The 27,551-nt window shown below is 42.1% G+C and overlaps 1 protein-coding gene across 1 annotated transcript in view; it reads left to right on the top strand.

Annotated features, from left to right (window-relative positions):
- BSN (bassoon presynaptic cytomatrix protein) overlaps positions 1 to 27,551 on the top strand; it is a 304,960-nt gene that overhangs the window by 217,471 nt on the left and 59,938 nt on the right. Inside the window, exons 6-7 of the mRNA XM_030206778.1 lie at positions 22,941 to 25,113; positions 25,499 to 26,484. Coding sequence (XP_030062638.1) covers positions 22,941 to 25,113; positions 25,499 to 26,484 — 3,159 coding nt within the window. The remainder of the gene's footprint in view (positions 1 to 22,940; positions 25,114 to 25,498; positions 26,485 to 27,551) is intronic.

Genomic DNA, 27,551 nt, shown 5'->3' with positions numbered 1-27,551 from the left:
TGCATTTAGAAAAAGAAAATGATGTAAATTTGCCTGATAAATGGACTACCAAAAGCGTTGTGTGGTCCTGTCATGACAGGAAAGCCAAATGAAAAGCCAAAAAGGAAAAATATGAAACAAAATCCAAAAATGAGGTTAAAAATAAAAAGTAAAAAGGAATATACATCCAAAACATGTCTTCTTTTATAACCTAAATTAAAGAAGCAAGAATGAATTGAGTTATGCATTAAGGGGCCCTTTTACTAAACCGTGTAGGCACGTACGCGCGCCCTACATGTGTCAATTTTGAACTACCACCCTGCTACTGCATGGCCTGGGCAGTAATTTCATTTCTTACGTGCATCTGCTAAGCGCCAGAAAATTTTCTAGGGCGTGGCGCTAACCGAGTATTAATCTGCATTATGTACGCACTGACGATTACCACCTAGTTAATGCGTGAGACCTTACCACTAAGTCAATGGGTGGTGTTAAGGTCTCAGGCCCCAAATGGACAAGCATTAATTTTTTATTTTGCCACACATCCATTTCTGGTAAAAAAAAAAAAAAAAAAAAGGCCTTTTCTGCAGATGCACTGAAAAATGGACCTGCACGCATCCAATACACACATCTACATTAAATGTTAGATTGAGAATTCTTGAATTTGTGTGGTTGCAGAAATACTGATGTAGGTCCCTGTGGGAAAAGAGCATGAAATAGGTTAGAGATCTGTCATCTCTGATTTGCTATAATAACAATTAGGGTTTTCTAGGGCATAACCAATGGATGTCTTTAGTACACTGGCACATTTTCAAATTAGGTACAAGGTACTGATGTGGGTTATCATGGTGGTATGCCAAATAAGCAGGGGTGTTAATAAGTGCCTGCAAATTATTATTCCAAGTACCTACATTAAATACCTGTTTTAGCTGCTTATGCATTATCAGGTAATATAAAAATTAGCTTTATTTTATTTATTAGAATTTATTTACTGCCTTTTTGAAGAAATTCACTCAAGGCAGTGTTCAGCAAAAATAAGTCAAACATATGTAAGAGACAATTACAACAGTAAAAATATTCAAATAACAAAAGGTATGGCATAGTATGATACATCAACAACAGAGAAGTGGGAAATAGACAAGACAATCCAGAGATAAATAAAGAGACTTCAATCGATTATGAACAATTTATTGGTGATGACTTGATACAGTACTGTGTTTCGGCCGGTAGCCTGCATCAGGAGTCTTTAAAATGCAATACCATCAAATGGTCAATAACCATAAATTCAAGTAAAAGGAACAATTTGGTCTTTAAAAAGACCTTTAGGTGAGCAATGTGTTGGTATATGATCGCGCTGTTTGTACCAATGCACTGCTCACCTAAAGGTCTTTTTAAAGACCAAATTGTTCCTTTTACTTGAATTTACAGTTATTGACCATTTGATGGTGTTGCATTTTATTTAAAGAGTCCTGATGCAGGCTACCAGCCGAAACACGGTACAGTGTCGAGTCTTCACCAATAAATTGTTCATAATTGACTGAAATCTCCTCGTTTGTCTCTGGATTGCCTGGTCTATTTCCCACTTCTCTGTTTTTGCTGTTGTTTCCTCGTGGGATCTCGGTGTTCCCCCGCCTCGCGGACTCTCACCAAATAGTCTGATACATTACAATATCAACACAATACGCAATAAAACATTTTAGTAGCAGCATAGGGTGTAAGCAAAGATGGAACATATAGATAGATAAGATAGAGTAACAGGAGCAAGAAAATAAGAGGACTAACTTAAAGAAAGTTGCACATGAGGTCAGAAAGGTGCTTGAATATTCCCTCAGCTAGGTTAGGAATGGATAAGCAAGTCCTGCTACAATATGTGCAGCCGGTGCTACTCTTTGTGTGACTAGCAAGTTCCATACAATTTAAACTAACATACAGAGGAATTGCAGAGCCTAAATGAAAAACAAGTTGAATTTGGATAGGTTCAACAGTGCTTCTAGTCAATTTAGCAAAAAAGCTGTCCTAACTTTATCCACCAAGCTAACTAGGCAGCAGTCTGAATATTAGCTGCTGCCCAGTTAACTTTTGGGTGACCACATTTACCCAGATGTTCAAAACTAGAGCCCAGACATGGACTGGTATTGAATTTCCAGGCATTATTAAGGCAGCAGATATCAGCAGCTTAAAAACTGCTGACTGGGGGGGTCACGTAATGCAGCTGAGCTAGGAGGTGGTGTTCTCTTCGAGCTCCTCGGCCCCTTCTCCTTTCGAGCGTCTTTGTGATATGATCTTTGGATTTTTTCCCTCTTTGTGGTGGAGGATATACCCCAACACATATGGACAAATATATCTTCAAATCTGGGGTGGAAATGACTTCTAAAAGTGCTAAAAAAGACAGTGCTAACGTGCGCTCTGTGGCAGCGGGTGAAAACAAGATGGTGGACGAAACGGCAGATTAATGGCGCACTAGTTGAAAAACTTACCACGGCGGTGGTATCAGCGTTGGGCACACGGCTAGATGGGATTAAATTCAGTATGCAGGAGCTTTCCCAAGCAGTGGCGGACTTCAGTGTCAGAGTGACTGAATTGGAATCCAGAATTAGGAGGATGGTGTCAATGGAGTTTTGGAGGCACTTGAGAGACTCAAGAAAGAAGTGGTGGGCTGTGCTAATAAGATGGACGATCTGGAAAACAGGGCGCGCTGCAATAACATCCGAGTGGTGGGTCTCCCGGAGACAGTGAAGGAAAGAGACATTAAGCAGTCACTAGAGAAATGGTGCACAGAGTCGCTGTTGACTGATTCATCTCTGGGCCCTATTCAAAGAGAGCATGCACATCGAATAGGAAGACTAGTGGAAGGTGCGACCAGGCCACACGTTGTGGTGGCACAGATCTTGAATTTTGCACACAAAGAACAGATTCTATGAAACTATAGATCGGCGCGGGACCTGCAGTTCCAGAATACTAAAGTGTTGCTGTTCCAAGATTATTCGCTTCAGTGGCGCAACTCCGTAAAGGATACTCGGAGATATGTAAAATTTTGGTAGAGCAACAAATAAGATTCGCCTTGCAGTTCCCTGCTAGACTTCGCGTTGTGAAAGAGGGCAAAATACATATTTTTGAATGTAACGAAGTGACGAAGCTACAAGTGCAGCAGTGGTTCCCAAACTGACTTGGACGTGATCTATGTCACAGGTTTATTTCCTACCCCATGTCGGAGGTGACAGAGACAGCAGTGGGACTTTCCTTTCCAGGAACTATGGTTGGAAACTGTGTGTTTTCTTTTTCTTTCTTGTTGCAATGTATTATGGTTCACGTTGCTTCTTATAACACATTAGATTGCTAAATAGGTGTGGCTGTATGATTGTGGGGTTATGAGGGAGTTTGGGCTGAAGAGAAGGGGAAGGTATGTGTGGTGGATGGGGGAGGGGACTGCGTATATCAAAACGTTGATCTCTAAGTGCATGTGGTGCTTTGCTTGGGGGATGGGAAGAGGAGAAGGAAAAGAAGAGGGGAGGGAGGGGAGGGCAGGGAGGGTGAAAGGGGGGTAGCATGTAGTGGGGAATGGTTAGTAGGGTTTTTTGCGAAGAGTATGCTTGCTATTAGTGATGGAATGTGTGCGTGGTTGGCTGCCTACTGGAGGGGAGGCTGGGCTCTCTGGTGGGGAGGTTATGTAAATGATTTATTTTGTAATTGTCTTTATTGCTATGAGAGCCTGTGATGGGGCCCAAGGGTTTGAAATTATTTTCGTGGAACGTGTTGGTGTAAATTTGCCAATAAAAAGATCTAAGATTTTGCAATATTTGGGTTGAAAAGGGGTGGATATTGTGGGTTTGCAGGAAACTAAACTTAATGATATTGAGCACCAAAAATTGAGGAAATCATGGGTAGCTCAGTGCTACTATGCATCTGCTCCTAAAAATAAAGGGGGTAGCTCTCCTGATTCACAGATTGGTACCCTTCACCCAGCATAGGATTACTAAGGATCCATAAGGGCACTATATCATTGTGGAAGGGAAGATAAATAACACTAATATCACTCTTGCTTCCATATATGCGCCTAATGCTGGGGAAACGGTCTTTTTTAGAAGCATTATAGCAAAATCGTCCATTATTGATGGCCCCAAAATTCTTATGGGAGATTTTAATGCTATCTTGGATTCTCAATTGGATACAAATGTTGGGTTGCAGAGGTCTAGTCCTAGATCTACAGATGGTCTGGGGGTGTTTATGAACAGTTTGGATTTGGTGGATCCCTGGAAAACTCTACACCCAGAGACTTCACACGTCTCTAAAGCCCATGCAACACAGTCCTGAATAGATTATATCTTTGTTACTAAAGATCTGTTCCATATAATAACAGGGGCAGAAATTGGATCTTTGGTAATCTCAGACCACACACCTATCCATATAGTTGCAGAATTGGGTGGCTTTCGGGAGGGGAATAGAGGCAGTTGGCGATTTCCGGCTCATCTTTATACTGATCAAGTCTTCAGGCGATATCTTAATCAAAAGTGGGAGGAATTCCTTCATAATAATAAAGAGTAAGCCTCAAGTCCAATTTTGATGTGGGATGCAGAAAAGGCAGTGATCAGAGTAGGTATTATAGCCTTTGTCATCAAGAGAAAAAAACAGCAAGCAAATCGTATGGTAGATCTAGAGAGGAGAATTTGAATGTTAAAGAGACAGTTGCGGACGCAAATCAATAGTGTCAAGCACTAAGCATCATGCAAATAGGAACAACAAACATACTCTGAAATGTCTATATGCAAATGCTAGGAGTCTAAGAAATAAGATGGGAGAGTTGGAATATATTGCACTAAATGAAAAATTGGACATAATAGGCATTACTGAGACCTGGTGGAAGGAGGATAACCAGTGGGACACTGTCATACCAGGGTACAAAGTATATCGTAGTGATAGGCTGGACCGGACTGTTGGAGGGGTAGCATTGTATATTAATGAGAGCCTTGACTCAGATAGATTACAAATTCAGCAGGACACAAATCACACCTTTGAATCATTGTGGGTTGAAATTCCATGTATAAAAGGGAAAAGGACAGTGATAGGAGTGTACTACCGTCTGCCTCGCCAGGATGAGCAGGTAGACGCAGAAATGATAAAAGAAATCAGAGACGCAAACAAAATGGGCAATGAGATAATAATGGGTAACTTCTATTACCCAAATATAGACTGGGTAAATGTAACATCGGGACACGCTACAGAGGTACAATTCCTTGATGAAATCAAGGACAGCTTTATGGAGCAGCTAGTGCAGGAGCCGACGAGAGAAGGAAACATTCTAGACTTGGTCCTTAGTGGAGCGCATGATCTAGTGAGGGACGTTATGGTACTGGGGCCGCTTGATAACAGTGATCATAATATGATCAGTTTTGATATCAACCTTGAAGTAACTATACATAGGAAGTCAAATACGTTAGCGTTTAACTTTAAAAAAGGAGACTATGATAGAATGAGAAGAACGGTAAAAAAAAAACTTAGAGGGGCAACTGAGAGGGTAAAAACTGTACAACAGTTCAAAAGTACCATCCTAGAGACCGAGGCCAAACATATTCCGCGAATTACATAAGAAAGACGGAAGTCCAAAAGACAGCCGGCGTGGTTGAAAAGTGAGGTGAAGGAAGCTATTAGGGCTAAAAGAAATGCCTTCAGAAAATGGAAGAATGAACCGTCTGACAAGAACAAGAAGGGATTACGAAAAAAAGATAGCATTAGAGGCAAAAAAAACCTAGTAAAAAATTTTTTCGATATATTAAAAGCAGGAAGCTGGCAAGAGAATTGGTTGGGCCGCTGGACGACCGAGGGGTAAAAGGGGCGATCAAGGATGACAAAGACGTAGCAGAGAGATTGAATGAATTCTTTGCTTCAGTCTTCACCAAGGAAGATTTGGGTGGGATACTGGTGTCAGAAATGGTATTTCAAGCGGACGAGTCAGAGAAACTTACTGAATTCACAGTAAACCTGGAGGACGTAATGGGGCAGTTCAGCAAACTGAAGAGTAGCAAATGTCCTGGACTGGATGGTATACAACCTAGAGTACTGAACTGAAAAATGAGCTTGCGGAGCTTCTGTTAGTGATATGCAATTTATCCTTAAAATTGGGCGTGGTACCAGAAGATTGGAGGGTGGCCAATGTAACGCTGATTTTTAAAAAAGGTTCCAGGGGAGATCCGGGAAATTATAGACCAGTGAGTCTGACGTCGGTGCCAGGGAAAATGGTAGAGGCTATTATTAAAAACTAAATTACAGAGCACATCCAAGGACATGGATTACTGAGACCAAGTCAGCACGGCTTTAGTGTGGGGAAATCTTGCCTGACCAATTTACTTCAGTTCTTTGAAGGAGTATACAAACATGTGGACAAAGGGGAGCCGGTTGATATTGTGTATCTGGATTTTCAAAAGGCGTTTGATAAGATACCTCATGAAAGGCTACAGAGGAAACTGGAGGGTCATGGGATAGGAGGAAAGGTCCTATTGTGGATTAAAAACTGGTTGAAGGATAGGAAACAGAGAATGGGGTTAAATGGGCAGTATTCACAATGGAGAAGGGTAGTTAGTGGGGTTCCTCAGGGGTCAGTGCTAGGACCGCTGCTTTTTAATATATTTATAAATGATTTAGAGATGGGAGTAACTAGCGAGGTAATTAAATTTGCTGTTGACACAAAGTTATTCAAAGTCGTTAACTCGCGAGAGGATTGTGAAAAATTACAGCAGGACCTTACGAAACTGGGAGACTGGGCGGCTAAATGGCAGATGATGTTTAATGTGAACAAGTGCAAGGTGATGCATGTGGGAAAAAAGAACCCGAATTATAGCTACGTCATGCAAGGTTCCACGTTAGGAGTTATGGACCAAGAAAGGGATCTGGGTGTCATCATTCATAATACACTGAAACCTTCTGCTCAATGTGCTGCTGCGGCTAGGAAAGCGAATAGAATGTTGGGTATTATTAGGAAAGGTATGGAGAACAGATGTGAGGATGTTATAATGCCGTTGTATCGCTCCATGGTGCGACTGCACCTTGAGTATTGTGTTCAATTCTGGTCGCCGCATTTCAAGAAAGATATAGTAGAACTGGAAAAGGTGCAGTGAAGGGCGACAAAAATGATAGCGGGGACAGGACGACTTCCCTATGAGGAAAGACTAAGGAGGCTAGTGCTTTTCAGCTTGGAGAAGAGACGGCTGAGGGGAGACATGATAGAGGTATATAAAATAATGAGTGGAGTGGAACAGGTGGATGTGAAGCGTCTGTTCACGCTTTCCAAAAATACTAGGACTAGGGGGCATGCAATGAAACTACAGTGTAGTAAATTTAAAACAAATCGGAGAAAATGTTTCTTCACCCAACGCATAATTAAACTCTGGAATTCGTTGCCGGAGAACGTGGTGAATGCGGTTAGCTTAGCAGAGTTTAAAAAGGGGTTAGACGGTTTCCTAAAGAACAAGTCCATAAACCAGTACTAAATGGACTTGGGAAAAATCCACAGTTCCAGGAATAACATGTATAGAATGTTTGTATGTTTGGGAAGCTCGTCAGGTGCCCTTGGCCTGTATTGGCCGCTGTCGTGGACAGGATGCTGGGCTCGATGGACCCTTGGTATTTTCCCAGTGGGGCATTACTTTTGTACTTATGACTTCCATTCTCTATTAACAACATAAATTCAAAAACAGCAATTCATACATAACAAAATGTCAACATACATTGAAACTTATCTTGCAAAAAAGCAATGAATCAGAATGGAACAAATCATGTAGCTACTAGTCCAATCCAACATCCTATATAATCATTTGCATCTCAAACATTCCATCGCTGTCTGGCTGCCTGGGTTCATAACATCAAATGACGTCAGCCAGCTTCCAGCGTTCCGTTCCCCCTCACTGCCCCGCCCTCACGTCAAAACGTAATGACGTCAGAGGGCGGAACAATGAGAGGGAAGGGAACGCTGGAGGCAAGCTGAACTGACGTTAGGGGATATTACGAAAACAGACAGGCAGACAGTGATGGAACCCCAGGGTACAATTTAGGCAGCAGGGTGGCGAGAAGCGGGCGAACGCAGTAAGGAATGGTGCGAGACTGAGAGGCAAAGGAGAACAGCCTACAATGCTACAACAATAATAATAAAGGGGATCAGACAGAGGGGGACCAGAAATGGGGTGTGGTATTTAGAAACCTTATGGAAACTGAGGAGAATTAGATCCTTCTTCCCTACTGTGGCTTTCAGACTCTTAGTGCAGACCAGGGGCGTATCTGCGTGGGGCCTCAGGGGCCTGGGCCCCCGCAGATTTCGCCCTGGACCCCCCTACCGCTGCCAACCCTCCCCCTCCGTTGCTCGCCTACCTTCGCTGGCGGGGGACCCCAACCCCCGCCAGCCGAGGTCCGCGTCCTCCTGCCGCTGCCGGCTGCCTTTGGTCCTTTAATTCTTCCATTGAAGCTGGCGCCGACGAAAGTTTCTTTTGAGTCTGACGTCGCTGCACGTTGTACGTGCAGGACGTCAGACTCAGAAATTGTTTCTGAGTCTGACGTCCTGCACGTACAACGTGCAACGTGCAGCGACGTCAGATTCAAAAGAAACTTTTTCGTCGGCGCCAGCTTCAATGGAAGAATGAAAGGACCAAAGGCAGCCGGCAGCGGCAGGAGGACGCGGACCTCGGCTGGCGGGGGTTGGGGTCCCCCGCCAGCGAAGGTAGGCGAGCAACGGAGGGGGAGGGTTAGCAATGGCAGCGGCTGGGGGGAGGGGGATCGGCAATGGCGGCGGCGGCGGGGGGGGGGGCTATAATGTGCCCCCCCTCTCTGGCCCTGGCCCCCCCTACCGCCGCAGTTCAGATACGCCCCTGGTGCAGACACTCGTTTTGTCACAATTAGACTATTGCAATTCAGTTCATGCTGGTTACAGGGAACTGTTGTTAAGAAAACTCCAAACTGCCCAAAATACCATAGCTTGGCTTGTCTGTAAAGTATCGCGTTTTGAGAGGCCATCTCCGCTGCTACCACTGGCTCCCAATAAAAGCAAAGGTCACTTTTAAACTTTTTGCACTTATCTAACAAATATTGTATGCATGGCCCCTGGCTATATGTTATCTCTTGTTCATCTTCCACCACGTAATGCTGTTCTTGGGTCTACAGATTGTCTAGTGCTTCACTATCCAAGCTGTAAGAAAATTGTTTACAAATCAGTTCTTTCAGCGGGATTTGCTTATCTGGGCACAAGTTGTTGGAACTCCTTGCCAAAGTCAATTAAGGCCCAGTGTGATTACATGATGTTCCATAAAAGTTTTCCTCTAGTCAATTTTTGGTTGCTGAATCTTGTTTTCATTGTTCTGTATTTTTTTTTTTACTTTCACATTCTATTGTAATGTACTATGTATTATAGTCTAGATTAGAACATAAGAGTAGCTATACTGGGCCAGACCAGTGGTCCATCTAACCCAGTATCCTGCTTTCAACAGTGGCCAATCCAGTTCACAAGTACCTGGCAGAAACCCAAATAGTGGCAACATTCCAAGCTACCAATCCCGGGGCAAGCAGTTCCTTCCCCATGTCTGTCTCAATAGCAGACTATGGACTTTTCCTCTAGGAACTTGTCCAAACCTTTTTTAAACCCAGATACGCTAACCGCTGTTACCACATCCTCCGGCAAAGAGTTCCAGAGCTTAACTCCTCACTGAGTGAAAAAATATTTTCTCCTATTTGTCTGAAAAGTATGTTCACTTTTGGGCTCATTTTAAAAAGAGAAGGACGTCCATTTTTCAACATAAATCGGAAGATGGACATCCTTCTCTCAGAGACATCCAAACCCGATTTTGGACGTCTCCAACTGCAGTCCGTCGCAAGGACGTCCAAATTTCAAGGTTGCGTGTCGGAGGCGTAGTGAAGGTGGGATTTGGGCCTGCCTAACACTTGGATGTCTTTGACCCATAATCGAAAAAAACAAGGACGTCCCTGACGAACACTTGGACGTTTTCACCCTGATGTGTTTTTTATTACGAATAAGGCACAAAAAGGTGCCCAAAATGACCAGATGACCACCATAGGGAATCAGGGATGACCTCCCGTTACTCCCCCAGTGGTCACTAACCCCATCCCACTTTCAAAAAACATCTTTAAAAACATTTTGTGCCAGCCTCAGATGTCATACTCCGGTGCATGACAGCGCATGCAGAACTCAGGTGCATGACAGCGCAAGCAGAACTCAGGAGCTGTTTTAGTGGGTACTGCAGTGCACTTCAGACAGGCGGACCCAGGCCCATACCCCCCCCCCCCCCCCACCTGTTACATTTGTGGAGGAAACAGCAAGCCCTCCAAAATCCAACACAAACCCACTGTACCCACATCTAGGTGCCCCTCTTCACCCATAAGGGTTATGGTAGTGGTGTACAGTTGGGGGTAGTGGGGTTTGGGGGGGCTCAGCACACAAGGTAAGAGAGCTGTGTTCCTGGGAGCATTTTATGAAGGCCACTGCAGTGCCCCCTAGGGCGCCCGGTTGGTGTCCTGGCATGTCAGGGGAACCAGTGCACTACAAATGCTGGCTCCTCCCACATCCAAATGGCTTGCATTAGGACGTTTTTGACATGGACATCTTTGGTTTCGAAAATCGTCGAAAGTCAGAAACTCCATGTCTAGGGATGTCCAAATCTAGGGACGTCCAAATTTAAGGATTTGGACGTCGCTGATGGTATTTTCAAAATGAAAGATGGACGTCCATCTTTTTTTCAAAAATGCAGGTTTCCCCGCCCCTGGATTTTGCTGTTTTGCAAGGACATCCAAATCACAGCTTGGACGTTTCTTTTGAAAATGCCCCTCTTTGTGTTCTGTATGATGTGATTTCACTGTATTGTTACCAGATTGAACTCAGGTTGCTGGGATAATGTGGAGTATAAATGTCATAAACATAAAAAGGTCATACGCAACTTTCTTTAAATTAGTCATCTTATTTTCTAACTCCTCTTACTCTTTTACCTATCTATATGTTAACCATCTTTGCTTATACCCTATGCTGTCTATTAAAATGTTCTTTTACGTATTGTGTTGACATTATACCCTACACTGTCAATTAAAATATTCTATTATGTATTGTTTTGATTGTAAATAATGTACAATGCCATACTTTGTATAGTTATTGAAACATTTTTATTGCTTATGTTTGATTTATTCTTACTTTACACTGCTTTGAGGGGGATTTTTACCAAATCTTAGCTCGAGTTATCTGAATCAGGGCCCATAGGCAGTAAATAAATCCTAATAAATAAATAAATAAATAAAATAAACATATAAATAAGGGGGATTTGACAAAGGGAAATCAGAATTGGGGGGTTTCAAAGAGAGGCAGGGGAATCAGTGGAGAAACTGGAATTTTGGGGTATCGAAAGAGCATGGGGGGATAGAGGATCTGTCACATTATCTATGCTATGCAGGTACCAATATTCAGTGCCAGCATAGCTAAGTGGCCAAAGATAGGATAGTCTTTTGTTTGGTCCTATCTTGCCAATTAGCTTTCCAGGCATTGGCACTGAATATGATCCGTACCCACATAAATGCCAGCTCCTCAGCAACTCTGCCTCCAAATCTCCCTGGCACTACTCAGGCGTTACTGCAGTTCGTCAGATCCAGTGCGTTTTTTTCTAGCAAAAAAGGTGCCGGTACTCAAATGCCAGGCCACTCTTCAGGGGTGGGGTGATCATTGAGGGACCCACCCCACAATAGCCAGGCCCCCTGCAACTAGTCATAGAATAGATGACAAGGCAGAATTGGTGTGTAGAGCCTGAACTCTTTCATTAAAACTTGGGGCCCAAGGGTCAATTTTAGCAGACAGTGGAAAAGGTGCCGGTACTCAGTACCCCCTCAAAAAAAGCCCTGGTCAGATCTGATATTCAGTGGCACTGCCTAATTAAGTGCCACTGACTGTGGTTTAAGTTTCTTGCCTGCTTAAAACATGCAGAATATTGACTCCAGAAACATTAACGAATACTTCTATATGATGATCACTATCAGCTACCACATTTGCTTATTTCCGATCTGACGAAGAAGGGCAACCTTCAAAAGCTAATCAAGAAATGTATTAAGTTATGTCCAATAAAAAAGGTATCATCTTATTTTCTTTTCCATGTTTTATTTTGTTTCTGGAGAGGTACCATGGATAACTAACAAAAGTACGTATCAAAACGTAGTAGATTCAGCACCATTCACAGAAGAGAACTTTTGTGAAGAACTCGCAGGACTGAAAGTGGACAAAGCTGTGGGACTGGACAGACTACATCCCAGAGTATTGTGGAAGCTCAGGTCCCTTGAAGGACTTATTTAACAGATCTCTGGAGATAGGAGATGATTGGAAAAGCTGGATATTGTCCTTCCTTTCTGGAGACCGCACCTACGAAAAGATATAACAGGATGGAATCAGTCCAGAGGGTGGCTACAAAATTAGTAAGCGGTCTTGAACACAAAAAATATAAGGACAGGGTTATGAACCTCAACATGTAAACGCTGGAAGAGAGGAGATATGATAGAGACATTTAAATATCTCAAGGGCATTAATGTACAGGAAATTATCCTTTTTCAACTGAAGGAAAGTTCTGGAACGAGGGGGAATACGATGAAGTTAGGAGGGAATAGGCTTAGGAGTAATCTAAGAATGTATTATTTCACAGAAAGGGTGGTGGAAGTGTGGAATGGCCTCCCAGTGGAGGTTGAGGAGTCGAGGACTGTGTCAGAATTTAAAAAGGCATGGGATAAGCACGTGGGATCGCTTAGGAAAAGGAAGAGTTAGGGGTTAAAGAGGATGGGCAGACTGGATGGGCCATTTGGCCTTTATCTGCCGTCATGTTTCTCTGTTTCTCTTCACAAAACTCATAACAAAGAAGAGTGGGAAGCTATAGGCTGATAGGTGGTAAAAGTAATAAAGATGCTGCTGAAAAAAAGGATAGTGAGCTTTTCATAGTGATGTAAAGCAACAGCAGGTCAGTGTTCAAAGCAATTTAAGCAGCCAGGAGAGGCTCCTGGGACAGTTGGTGCTGCTGAATATCAGTACTGACGACTAAATTGAAAGCAGGTTATTTTGTGAGTGGTATGGGGGCATAGTCAGCACTTACGCGGTTAAGTTGCCAATATTCAGTACTTAACTGCCTGTTAAGCTGCCAAATCAGACCACATAAAAGTCAGTCCTAAATTTACGCAGCATCACTTAGGCAGTTAAGTGCTGGATATTCAATACCAGTTGCCCGGACAGGGCTGAGCATTCAATATCTGGAGATCAAGCTGGCTGCGGCTAAAAGAAATTCTCACCACTGGTTAACTGTCTACACCAGAGGCAGATTGTGTCAAACAAATAAGATTGATTTCTTTGACTAGGTGACTAAAGAATGAGACAGAGGACATGTAGTGTACTTGGACTTCAGAAAAGCCTTTGATATGGTTCTTGACAGGAGGTTTCTACATAGAGTGGCTTAGAATTAATCAACTTGATTAAAAATTGGTTGACTGACAGACAACGAAGAGTAGTGCTAAATGGCACTTATTCAGAGGAAAGAAAGGTGAGTAACATATTGTTTCAGGACTTGACCCTGGGACCAATTCTATTCAGTATTTTTGTGAGGAAATATTTCTTCACAAATGGAGTGGTGGATGCTGGAATACCCTTCTACAGGAGGAGGCAAAAACAGTAATGGAATCCAAAAAAGGAGAGGGATAAACACAGTGAATTCCTAAAGAATGAGAGGATGAAAACCAAGAATGGAGCATCTCAACCCATAGCAGCTGTGAAATGACTATTGTGCATGTCCTAAAAAAAACATGCGTGGAAAGCACAACCTCCAAAAAATGGAAACAGGCATGGAGATAGTAACTCGCATTGCATGGCAGGTACTACCCAGGAACCCTATTGGATAGACTGGATGGCCCATATCGGGCTTTATCTGCTATTATCTACTGTCTGGTCAATATTCAGCCAGCAATGGGGAGCATTTTTTTAAACGCTTACCATCACTGGCTAAATTAGGCCACATATTCAATATTGGGCCAGACAGATAGGAAGCAGCCACCAGGACTTATGGGGTCCTGGCCAATATAAGAACATAAGAAAAGCCATACTGGGTCAGACCAATGGTCCATCTAGCCTAGTATCCTGCTTCCAGTCCAGGTCACAAGTACCTGGCAGAAACCCAATTAATAGCAGCATTCCATGCTACCAATCCTGGGGCAAGCAGTGGCTTCCCCCATGTCTATCTCATAAGAACATAAGAGTAGCCATACTGCGTCAGACTAGTGGTCCATCTAGCTCAGTATCCTGTTTTTCAAACAGTGGCCAAGCCAGGTTACAAGTACCTGGCAGAAACCCAAATTGTGGCAACACTCCATACTACAAATCCCAGGGCAAGCAGTTGCTTCCCAAGTCTGTCTCAATAGCAGCCTATGGATTTTCTTCCAGGAATTTTTCCAAACCTTTTTTAAACCCAGATACACCAACTGCTGTTACCACATCCTCCAGCAAAGAGTTCCAGAGCTTAACTATTCTGTGAGTGTAAAAATATTTCCTCCTATTTGTTTTAAAAATATTTCCATGTAACTTCCTCGAGTGTCCCCTAGTCTTTGTACTTTTGGAATGAGTAAAAAAATCAATTTACTTCTACTCATTCTATACCACTCAGGATTTTGTAGACCTTAAATCATCCGTCTCTTTTCCAAGCTGAGGAGCCCTATCTTCTTTAGCCTTTCCTTATACAAGAGGAGTTCCATCCCCTTTATCATTTTGGTCGCTCTTCTTTGAACTTTTTCTAATTCCACGGTGACCAGAACTGAACGCAATACTCAAGGTGTGAACGCTCCATGGAGCGATACAAAGGCATTATAATATTTTCGGTCTTATTCATCATCCCTTTCTTAATAATTCCTAGCATCCTGTTTGCTTTTTTGGCTGCTGACACACACACACACTGACCAGAAGATTTCAGCATATTATCTACAATGACACCCAGATCTTTTTCTTGAGTGCTGACCCCCCAAGGTGGACCCTAGCATCAGGTAACTATGATTTGGATTATTCTTTCCAGAAGATTTCAGCATATTATCTACGACACCCAGATCTTTTTCTTGAGTGCTGACCCCCCCCCCCCCCCAAGGTGGACTCTAGCATCAGGTAACTATGATTTGGATTATTCTTTCCAATGTGGATCACCTTGCCTTTGTCCACATTAAATTTCATCTACCATTTGGATGCCCAGTCTTCCAATTTCCTAAGGTCTTCTTGCAATATTTCACAGTCCACATGTGTTTTAACAACCTTGAATAGTTTTGTATCATCTGCAAATGTAATCACTTCACTCGTCGTTCCGATTTCCATATCATTTATATTTAAATTTATTAACTTTTAAATTTTAACACGAGTACACTTATTTTGAAATACAGCCATAGTTATTTTCATATAATCATAATAAAAAAAAATTTAAAGCAAAGATTAATCTAAACGTCAATACCATAATCTAATCATTAATAACAAAATAATTCTACTTCCTTAGACCCCATTAATGAAAGAAAGGGGGGGGAGGATATGAGTTAGAGAAGATTATAAAATACAATTATCATAAGGTAACCAGGCGGCGTAATACTCCCATATTTATTATTAATCTTATTTCAGTTGTTTCAAGTCCAGAAATGACTTTAGATGATCAGGTGAATAAAAAGTGTATTTAACCTGTCCCAGTTTAACAATACATTTACAGGGGTAAGGTAGAAAAAATGTACCGCCTATTTCAAAAGTTCTTGATTTCAATGCCAAAAGGCTTTCCTTCTTTGCTGGGTCGATATTGTCACATCGGGAAAAATCTGCACTTTAACTCCACCAAAACAGGTTTTCAATTTTTTAAAGTAAAGTTTCATAATATTATTCAAATCCTGTTCAAATATTAGAGATACAATCAAAGTAGACCGAATTGTTGTTTCGTCGAAAGATTGTTCAAGTATGGCTGAAATGTTGTTTAAATCCAAGTTTGTATTCCCCACTTCTTGCATTTTCCTTTCTTCTCCTTTAGGATTAGGAATATAATATAATTTGTTTACAGGGGGAATTGCTTCAAGGGGCATTTTTAATACCTCATTTAAATATCTTTTAAATATTTCATAAGGCTTTATCCCATGGAGTTTGGGGAAATTCAAAAGTCATAAATTTAACCTTCTGTTGTGGTTCTCAATCTGTTCAATTCTTCTACGAGTGTCTGTATTGTCTTTAACCACAGTTTGTTTAAATTCATGCAAATCATCTACATTTCTTTGAAGAGTCTATAATTTCCCAGCTATTTCTTCTTTTACCGAGTCTACTTTTAAATTTCATTCTTGAAGTTTAGTGTTAAAGACACTGACTTCACCTGATGTATGTTGAAGAGTTGAGTCGATTTTATTCAATTTCATCCAAATCATCTCTAGGCTTATCTCCTTTACTTTTTCTGAGGCTCCTACCTCAGTCCTCGGCGTCTTCTGCAGCGATGCCGGACCCTCGCTAGGAGTCACACCCGAAACACTTCCGGTAGGGTGTTGCTCTCCTTCTAGGACCGCTGCTGATGCCGGGCAAGGAGGTTTCAACATTGGTGGAGAGAGGGATACTTCATCTCCCAGCAGGGCCTCTGCTTCCCCGGACAGCCCCGCTATGGGATCCACTTCCCTTGTACTTTGGGAGACAGGCGCGAAGAAACGATCGAGACCTGGTTGATTCGGTGTAGAAGTTGAGGTAGGTCTTTGTCCACATTAAATTTCATCTGCCATTTGGATGCCCAGTCTTCCAGTTTCCTAAGGTCTTCTTGTAATATTTCACAGTCCACATGTGTTTTAACAACCTTGAATAGTTTTGTATCATCTGCAAATTTATTCACTTCACATGTCGCTTCAATTTCCATATCATTTATAAATATGTTAAATAGCTCTGGTCCCAGTACAGAATCCTGTGGCACTCCACTGTTCACCTTCCTCCATTGAAAGAAATGACCATTTAACCCTACCCTCTGTTTTCTGTCCAATAACCAATTCCTAATCCATACCAGAATCTTGCCTCCTATTCCACAACTCTTTAATTTTCTCAGGAGTCTCTCTTGAGGAATTTTATCAAAAGCTTTCTGAAAATCTAGATACACTACATCAACCAGCTCACCTTTATCCACATGTTTATTCATGCCTTCAAAGAAATAAAGCAAAGTGATGAGGCAAGACTTCCCTCAGCTGAACCCATGCTGACTCTGTCCCATTAAACCATGTTTGACTATGTGTTCTGTAATTTTATTCTTTATGATAGTTTCCACTATTTTGCCCGGCACCGATGTCAGACTTATGTGTCTATAATTTCCTGGCTCACCCCTCAAACCCTTTTTAAAAATCGGCGTCACATTGGCCACCCTCCAATCTTCAGGTACTAAGGATGATTTTAACAACAAGTTACATATCACTAACAGCAGATCAGCAATGTCATTCTTGAGTTCTTTGAGTACCCTTGGATGTATGCCATCTGGTTCAGGTGGTTTACTACTCTTTAATTTGTCAGTTTGGCTCAGTACATCTTCCAGGTTCACAGAGATTTCTTTCAGTTGCTCTGCATCGTCACCCTTGAAAACTATTTTCGGTACAGGCAGATCACTTACATCTTCTTCCGTAAAGACCGAACCAAAGAATTCAATCCACTATGGCCTTATCCTCCCTGAGTGCCCTTTTTGCTCCTTCATGATCTAACAGTCCCACAGATTCCCTCACAGGCTTTCTGCTTCCGATGTACCCGAGAAAGGTGTTACTATGAGTTTTTGTCTCCATGGCAAGTTTTTCTTCATATTTTCTTTTAGCTTTCTTTATCAATGCTTTGCATCTAGCTTGACACTGCTTATGTTGTTTCTTATTTTCTTCATTCGGATCCTTTTTCCATTCTTTGAAGGATGCTCTTTTGGCTGTAATATCCTCTTTCACTTCACCTTTTAATCTTACTGGCTGTTGTTTGCTCTTCTTTCCACATTTGTTAATACGGCACCCACATAAAACACTCCCCACCCTTCCCGATATTCAAATCTATTTAACTGGCCAGAAACAACCACTGACCAGTTAAATAGCATTTCAGCACCTAACTGTGAATATTCAGCACGAGATAACCAGCTATCTTTGCTGAATATTTGCAGTCAGTGTCAAAACGTTAACTGGCTATATTGCGTGATAACCAGCAATATTCATCGCTGACTGGCTAGGTTTAGCAGGCAAATTGGACTGTATAAAAAGTAGTCCTATCTTTATCCACTATTAACTTAACCAGCTTGCACTGAATATTCACTTAGCCGGTTAAGTTAGTGCCGGCCAAAAAAAACCCTGGATATTCAATGCCGGTCAACGAAAATGGCTTGGCATTGAATATCTGGGCTCATCGTTGTCCATGGAACTTATGCGGGCTGCCTCCCGCTGGCTGAATATTGGCCCCTTAGTCACCACTGTTAAAATGAACAATGTGCTCAGCAATCAGGGAATCTTCTCCTTAATCCTAAAGTCACTGCAAAGCTTCAAGGATGACAAGCACCCAGTATAAAAGTCTTTTTGGAGTTTAGACCTCCCCAAAACCTCTGGGCTGGTTTCAGATGCTGACTGCAACCTGGATTTTCTTATCAGGACCTCTATCCTCCTGCTATACTGTCAAAAGGAGATGTGTTAAATGTGACATCATGCCTGCTGCTATGGAACCAGTCTTACAATGGTTCACATCATTTTGTGGCTCATCCTGTGACGCTAGCTGCACAATAACAGTTGATGACAGGGAATTAAGCACATCTTCTGCTGACTGCTAAATGAGGGCTTGTGACTGAGGCAGCAGCATTGAGTGTAAGTGTAAGAGTCAAGGTTGGAAGAATGAAGAGGGTGAGGTGGAGTTCAGATTCTAGGGAGGGAGTGAGGGAAGAGAAAGAAAGATGGGAGGGAGGGGGTGTGAAAGGGTCAAATGGAGGGGATGAGAAGGGTGAAATAGTATCTGAATGGAGGGATGATAAGGGGGTAGAGTGGAGGTAGAGGGTAAAACTCTGAGTGGAAGGAAGAGGGAGGGAAATGATAAGAAAGTGTGGAAGGAAGGAAAGATCAGATTGGAGATACAGAGGGAAAAGAAGATAGGAGTTAGTGAAGAGGTTAAAATGGGAAGAGTAGAGGGAGGGAGGAAAAGGGTGAAAGTGAGTGGAGGGAAGGGTAAGGAGATCATATGAAAGATCTGGTAGAGTTGGAAAACAGTCAAGAGGCAGTGTAAAAGATGAAAGGGACAGATCTGTGATAGGAGAGAGGGGAGTAGGAAGCTAGGTAGTGGATAGGAGAAAGAAGAATGGGGTTGGATGTCATGAAGGGTTGTGAGGTAAGGAGTTGAAGCTAGCGAGGGAATGAGCCTTGGAGAAAAGCTAAGTGAGAGCTGGGGAGGGGACAAGAGTGGAAAATAAAAACACCATAGATATCTGAGACATTGGTGAGGCCCCACTTGGATATTGTGTTCAGTTTTGGAGGCCGTATCTTGCTAAGGACGTAAAAAGACTTGAATCAGAGAAAAGCAATGAAAAATGATATGGGGTTTGCTTCGCAAGATGTATGAGGAGAGACTTGAGGACCTGAACATGTATATACTGGAGGAAAGGAGAGACAGGAGTGATATGACACAGATGTTCAAATATTTGAAAGGTATTAATTTACAAACAAACCTTTTCCAGAGATGGGAAGGTGGTAGAACTAGAAGACATGAATTGAGATTGCAGGGGGGGGCTGATTCAGGAATAATGTCAGGAAGTACTTTTTCATGGAGAGGGTGGTAGATACCTGGAATGCCTTCCTACAGGAGATGGTGGAGATGAAAACGGAATTAAAAAATGTATGGGACAAACACAAAGGAATCCTGTATAGAAGGTGTGGAAGCAAGCAAGCTTACCGGTGATTAGATGGCAACATTAGATTGTCTGTGCCCTGAAAATGGCAAGGACAAATCAAGATCAAAAATATATATCTTTATCTTGTTGAGCAGATTGGATGGACTATGTAGGTCTTTATCTGCTGTAATCTACTATGTTACATGAAAAGAGGGAGACTGAGGACTGGAGGATGAAAGAAGGGGAGAATGAAGAGTAAAATCTAGGTGCAAGTGGAGATGCAGAGAAGAGAGAAATGGAGAGAAAAGATGAAAAAGAATGATCAAATGAGAGACAAATGTAGAGAAGAAAGAGAGACAGGAAAAGGAAGAAGAAATGAAAACAAGATCATGGACTAGAATGCAGATGAAGACTGACACAAGGAAGGTGGAAAGGAGTGACTAAGACCAACCCAATTTGTAAAATGAAATGCCCAGTCAACAAAGGTAGAACACATTTTATTTTGAATATAATGACTGGAATATGTCAGCTATCCTGATAAAGTTGTAGATTGCACAGTATAGAAGGAGATGCATTTGTGTTTCTCCATTGTTGTACTGCATGCAGAGTTAGACTTCTCTGAGTTTCTATTTCTAATCTGTGGTCACTTACTCTGTTTGTATTCTATAGGTGTGACAGATGCAGTGGTGTGCTGGAGCAGGCTCTCACAGGCTCGCAAGAGCCGGTTGTTAAGTTTTTAAGAATTTTGGGAGACGGTTGTTAAAGTAGGGCCCTCCATGGCTACTTTAACAACTGGCTCCCAAAATGTGGGCTTGGGCCCCCTGCTGAATTATCTTTTACTTTGCTGGTGGGGATGCTGAGCCCTGCCAGCCAAGTAAATAGACTACTGCTGCTCTCCGCTCCTTGTTTCCAGCTCTGGGCAGCAGGCTGGGAATTCTCGAGCATGTGAGAGAAGTTCCAGCATGCTGCTCAGAGCAAGATGTTGGGAGTGGTGGCAGTCCATTTATTGGCTGCCAGCAAAGGTATGCCTAGCATGCCCGCAAGAAGGGAGGGAGGAGAGAGAGGCAAGTGTTGCTCCCCCACCCCACCCCACCCCGGCCACCCCTGGCCCTTCCAACTGCAGAGCTGGCTATGTCCGGAGAAAGAGCCTGTTGTTAAAAATTTACCAGCACACCCCTGGACAGATGTGAGATATTCTGCTAGGGCCTGATATTCAACATGATATAGTCAGGCAGTAAAGGCTCCTGCCTGGTCAAATCACATTGAGCGAGTAAGGAGGGGACAGCGATAGGGTGTTCCGGAAAAGTACCACCTTTGGCACGGAATGTTCAGGTCTAAATTAGCCTGTGACAGTGACTGCTTCTGGTTCGGTATTGACCTGCTAGTATTTCATTTTTGCATAGGAATATGTACCAGTCTAAGGGCCCCATTTACTAAGGCGCACTAGCGTTTTTAGCTAGTATTTTGTGCATTGTAGTTCACCTATGAAGGCAGAATTGCATATTTATAGATCAATTAAAGGGTTAGATATTTAAAATGATTTAACCAGGCCTGGTTAAATGTTGCTGACTGGTCCTACCACTAATATTCAGTGGAACTTAACCAGATAGTGTTGCTAAATATTAGCATGACCACTAGGGGCGGTACTGGGACGGTCTGTGGGAACTTATCTAGGCACCGCTGAGATTCAGTACTGATACCACACAAATAGAAGCCCTAACTTGCATGGATATTTATCTGGGCACTGGCACCAAATATTGGCTGTACCCAGATAACTTCCAGTGGCCAGCCAATACCCGGATGACCGGGTCAAATTTAGCCCATAGTAGTCAGTGTCTTAGACAGTGCGAACTGCCACCAGCTGAATATTGGGAGAAAATTTTAGAACAGCATTTGGATGGTAGTTCTGAATTCCATATTGATATAAATCTATTTCTATTATGTAAACTGTGAAATAATAATCATGGGTGTGAAACTAGTAAGAGAGCATGCATATTGCAAGATTTTTGTCCTTTTTAAAATTATCCACCCTAGTCACATTATTGTAGGGTACAGTCTGTTTATTTCTCCCTACCCTGCCCTATCACACCCCACACTTCTGCTTCACACTCGCCAATCACCAGCCACTTATGTAAGGACCCCCTTCCCCTGCAGGCCCTGAGAAGAATGGAGAAGAATAACTGGAGGCACGTGGATCCCCACCATAAATTTTCACAGTTTGACACTTGTAAAAATAATAATCATAGCAGGGACAATATTCAGACTGCAGGAGTTAGCTGGGCTGACTCCTGTGGTCGGCTCAGCCCGGGTATTCAGTGCTGGCCTGTTTCCGGTGACCGGCATTGAACATCTGGCTTATTTTTGACTGGTTTTAAACATAACTGGCCAAGTCGACATTCAGTGCTGGCCAGTTGTTTAAAACTGCCAAAGATATGCCTGCTATTTCGGCTGCCTAATTTGACCGCAAAACTTAGCCTGTGATGCACTGAATATTAGCAGATAAGCTGGTTATATTGCACGATATAACCAGTTAACTGCTAAGCGCTAACCAGCAATACTTAACAAGAGATAACCGGTGATCTCCCACTGAATATTGCTGGATAGACAATTGACTGGCCAGGAGCCATTCCCGGCCGGTTAAATGGTTTGAAATATCAGGCAGAATGATGATACAAAGAAAGAACCATAAAGGAGACTGAAGTTAATTTGCTGGTTTCAATTACTGTCTTGCAGAGAAGGTTCTTAAAGTTCCAAAGGCAGGGAGCACCTGACACTTTGTTAGACAAATTTCAGAATTCTACCTAATAAAGCCCTCAAGGCATCAATGTGCTTGTCTTCTCTGCTAGGAGATGTTGTTGTGGCTCTATCATTTTGTCTTCTCTGTCAGGGGATATTGATATGGAACTTTCATCTAGGAAGTACAGTGAAAGGAAGTGAGTAGAAGAAGAAACATGGGGCAGATTAATATCTTGATTGTGGTTATGTAGTTCTGTGGAATATATTAACTGAAGTTAGATGATTCTATGAAATTAGAGGAGACTGAAAAAATACAATACAAAGAGAAATGCACTTACTTAACTTACTTTTCTGGGTTTTTCCCCCTCCAAATTATAGATTTCAGCTCTGCAGTCCAATACCTTGACTCGAAAAGTGAAGCGAACCTTGCCCAGCCCACCCTCAAATGAAGGTTATCTTCCCCTTGCCAGCCAAGCTCATTCACAGATGTATATGTCCAGCTTAACACACAAGACTACAGAAAATCAAGCCATTCTAGCTTCCAAGACTGGCTTCCTGAAAACCATTGATCGTGATCTAAAGGTTGTGGAGCAGGAATCTACCAAGCTTCGCAAGCAACAAGCTGAACTGGATGAGGAAGAAAAAGAGATTGATGCCAAGTTAAAATACTTAGAGCTTGGAATTACTCAAAGGAAAGAGTCTTGGACCAAAGACAAAGGACCGAGCAGACAAGAGTTTTCATACCTGAGATGCTTGAGAGAAAACAGAGATTATATGTCCGACAGTGAACTTAACAATCTGCAGACTTCCAGCTATGCTAGCAGTAGTCTTCTTACCAAACCTAGCACTACCCCACTCAGCCAGTACTCTGAATTTTCAGCCCCACAGCAGTTTCCCACAACCACATCATCCTATTCTTCCAATGGTTATCAGTATCCAGCTGGGCATACAGTGTCTCAGGGAACTGCCAGTTTCCAGTATACAAGATTTCAATCACCACATTACCCTGTGTCCAGCAATGGCACTTCTCAAAATGGCTTCCAGGCTCATCAGCTTTCTGCCTACCCTTATAATGTCACACAGAGCACAGGCTATCAGTCAGAATTGAATCAAGCAAGTTTTCAACCATCTAATCAGTACCCAATTCAGACAACATACCAAAGCCAACTTTCCTTACAACCAGCAACAAACTCTCTCTTTCAGTCCCAGAGTGATACATTTGCAGTGCACCAGAAACCAAGGCAGACAATACTACCTGATCTGGAAAAAAAGATTCCTACAAATTACGAAGTGCTTGCAAACCCCATAGTAGTGATCTCTTCAACTGCTCCAGAAGCTGCATACAGTAGTACTGTAGTGCCTAGCAGTTACGATCAATACAAGGCTTCAGAAACGAAGTCAGCTGACAGAGGCAGTGCAATGGAAAGCCCTTCTACTAGCTATTCTTCCGATGCTTTATACACAAACCTTGAACAAAACATTCCTCGTAACTATGTTATGATTGAGGATATCAGTGAACTCACCAAAGAAAATGCTTCTTCAGCTGAGACCCAGAATGTTGAGCCTCAGCCACCACAGAACAGCAATGGCCGCCACATAAAAGAAAAGAATGAGCTGGTGGAAAATGATATCTCAAATAAGCCATGTTGCTACTCAAGGGCTGAAGAGGAATCAGAAGAGGATATATATGACCACCACAGTTCTGACCATCGAGGAAAAAGTAGTTACCACAGGAGCTCAGAAAACAATGGAAGAGTATCAGGCAGCTCCAACAGTTCCACTTATTACTATGGAGATAATGATTACAAACATTCCTCACGGCCAGAGAAACATAGTTCTAGCACAGGAATGCAGAAGCATTCATCCAAAAATCTGGCCCCAGCTGTTGTATCCTCAAAGCGTAGCAAGCACAGAAAACAGGTCATGGAACAAAAAATCTCCAAGTTCTCTCCTATTGAAGAAGCCAAAGATGTAGAGTCTGATTTAGCCTCTTACTCAGTAACTACATCTGTCAGCAGTAGTATCAATGCCACATCTAAGGCCAAGAAGTTTCAGGATGATATCACTTACGGCTTGAAGAAGAATGTTTATGAACAGCAAAAATATTATGGTTTATCCAGTAGAGATATAGTGGAAGAAGGGTATAGCAGTGGAACTAGATCTAGATCTGCCTCTAATTATGCATCAGACAGGTCAAATCGTGATGTCACTACTAGCAGAAGCAAGTCATATGAGAGAGAAAATGTTCAAAAAGCATCCTCAAAACCTTCTTCTCTTAACATGAGTCACAGTCGAGGCCGGGCTCCAATGCGATCACAAACTTCAGAAGAGAAAAGTCCTGTCAGTCCCATGGCGAAGACTGCATATATATCTCACTCATCAGGTGGATCACTGCCTCAAACGACCACTGAAAGCTGCCCACCATTCTGCTCCAGTCACTCATTGCCTGATGTGAAAGAGCATGTAAAAGAAGTGCCAAGGAATCACTCATACAAACAAGAAGAAGCTTGCATTATGGATGATTCACACTGTGTTGTTTCAGACAGTGAAGGTAAAAGTTATCAACAGTGGTCTCTCTCAAAGCATGTTTTTTATTCTCCCAATATTAAAATTATCAACAATTCATATGCAGAGACAATTATCACAGCCTCCTTCTGCATGTCAGGTGCCTTTATCCTGTGTCTACTACATTTTAAATTGTGTTTGCATGTTCTACATTTCCTCTGGTGTTCTGTGCTTGTTAAACATCTTATTGTAGCACATTTACTTTTTGTGGGCGAAGGGTTTTGAATTGGTGGTATGTTCTATCTGGTGACATTTTTGTATGTCATAAGTAGCATGCATTCTTTTATTTTGTTGTTTGGCTTCATTTTGGGTTACATTCATGTTTTTTTTAGATCAAGAAATTGACTGTGATCTTTCTTTGGTCTCCAAAGCCTATCATTTGGGTCAGGAGGAGACAGATTGGTTTGATAAACCAAGAGAAGCCCGTTCAGAGCGATCAAGATACTACAGTGGCCATTCATCTTCTTCACAGAAGAAAACATCAACAAAACACACTTATCATAATTATGATGAACCTCCAGATGAAGACTTGTGGCAACATGATGACTATTCCCAATCTCGTCATTCTTCTTCTAAAGAGCACAGACATCATGGAGAGTCAGGAAGGCACTCCTTTTCTTCACGCCATCCAAGTGATGAGTCTCGAAGATCTTCTAAGCAGCATCCAAGAGATCAAAGTAGGCATGAATCCCGTCCACACTCTCAGCCATCTTCACAAAAAAAGGCTCAACAGTCAGAAATAAGAACACAGTCTGTCCTGCCCTCTAACTCATCTGATTACTCTCAACAGTCACGACAGTCATCCAGTTATCACCATACTTTAGAAGGACAAAAGACACAGAAGCAAACACAATCAGTGCCACTATCCCAGCAACACAAATCTGAGAATCAATCACATCAACAGCAGCAAGTGATGAAACATCAGCAACTTGGACAACAGCAGCAGCAGTCATCATCAAGACAACAACAAATCCAACAACAGCCACCAAGACAACAGCAAGCTGGCTCTTCACAGCAAGGATCACATCAGCAACAACCTTTTCATCCTCAAGCCATCCATTCGCATGGTTCTCCTCAACAACAATCTTCTCATACTCAAGCTGCACCTCCTCAAGGTTCTCTTCAACAACAACCTCCCCATCCCCATGGCAGTCATCAACAAGGTTCTCTTCAACATGCTTCTCAGCAGCAGCTCAAGACACAGCAACAACAACAACAGCAGCAACAGCAGCAGCAGCAGCAGCAGCAGCAAGGGCAATTATCTTCCCGACCTCTTCAGCAACAGCCTATCCAACCCCAGCAAACAGAAAAACAACAAATCATTCAGCCGCAAGCAGGCACCCATCAAACAGGAGTGGTAAGTAAAGCTATTTATAGTATTAATATATTTACAGTTAAGTGATGCTCATTGGAGCCAGACACAGATTTTTTGAGGCATTATTTGCCATGAAGTGGATGAAAAAGGGGTAGGGAGTGATCAATGAAGTTAGTGAGCATTGCCATAACATGATTTAACTGCAAAGCATATCATCGCCAATCTAAACAAAACCTCATATATAAACATATTTATTTTGACATATACATTTATGAATCAATATAAATTATAAATTTAAGGACTTATCTTGATTCATCCATATATTTAAGTCTTCATCATAAATGTGAATCTGAAATTAGTTTGGCCAACAGTGGTCACTGTTTCACTGGATGTCAACTGTATCAGAAAAAGGTAACTTGATTTAATCTAGTTCACCGCAACAGAAATATCAAATCATATTGTGCTTTCCAGCATTCTGTGATATAATTTCAAATATACCCAGATCTTAATTTATTCATAGTTGCAACAATCCCCCTAAAAATCACTCATAATTTGATTATCATCCGTCTCACATTCCTTTTGCACTCTTCCATCTCGATGCATCAAAAAATTGTGCTAAATTTAAATATGCTCAACTGATCATATGGTTTGCTGACAGAGCTGGGCGAACTTCTATGATCTATGTCCCAGAAACACCAAAGAAGGACCATGATCAAGTATATAATATGTTCACTATTTATTTAAATCTTGAAATGATAATGAATGTGACTGTTGGGTAGACTGGATGGACCATTCAGGTCTTTATCTGCTGTCACTTACTATGTTACTATGATCAATATGAATTCCAATTGATACATCATAAACTATCATAGTCTGTAGGCCGATCATTGCATCATATTTTTAATGAAACAATCTATGATGAAACATGGGGATTGTTCTGACTACCAATTCTTTATAGCCCTAAAGATGTTCATAGGATCGTAACAACCTCTATGCACATTAAATGCATTGCAAACCATATTTTTAATAAAATGTCAAAATCAGAATTGAGATGTCCACGTGTCCTTCCAATCACATAGCACTACCTGGATTGCCACTGCAACTAAAAT

Source organism: Microcaecilia unicolor, chromosome 6, assembly GCF_901765095.1.
Source record: "Microcaecilia unicolor chromosome 6, aMicUni1.1, whole genome shotgun sequence".
Classification (NCBI taxonomy): domain Eukaryota; kingdom Metazoa; phylum Chordata; class Amphibia; order Gymnophiona; family Siphonopidae; genus Microcaecilia; species Microcaecilia unicolor.
The sequence above is the reverse complement of the archived record's forward strand: the minus strand, read 5'-3'. Positions and strand labels throughout refer to the sequence as shown.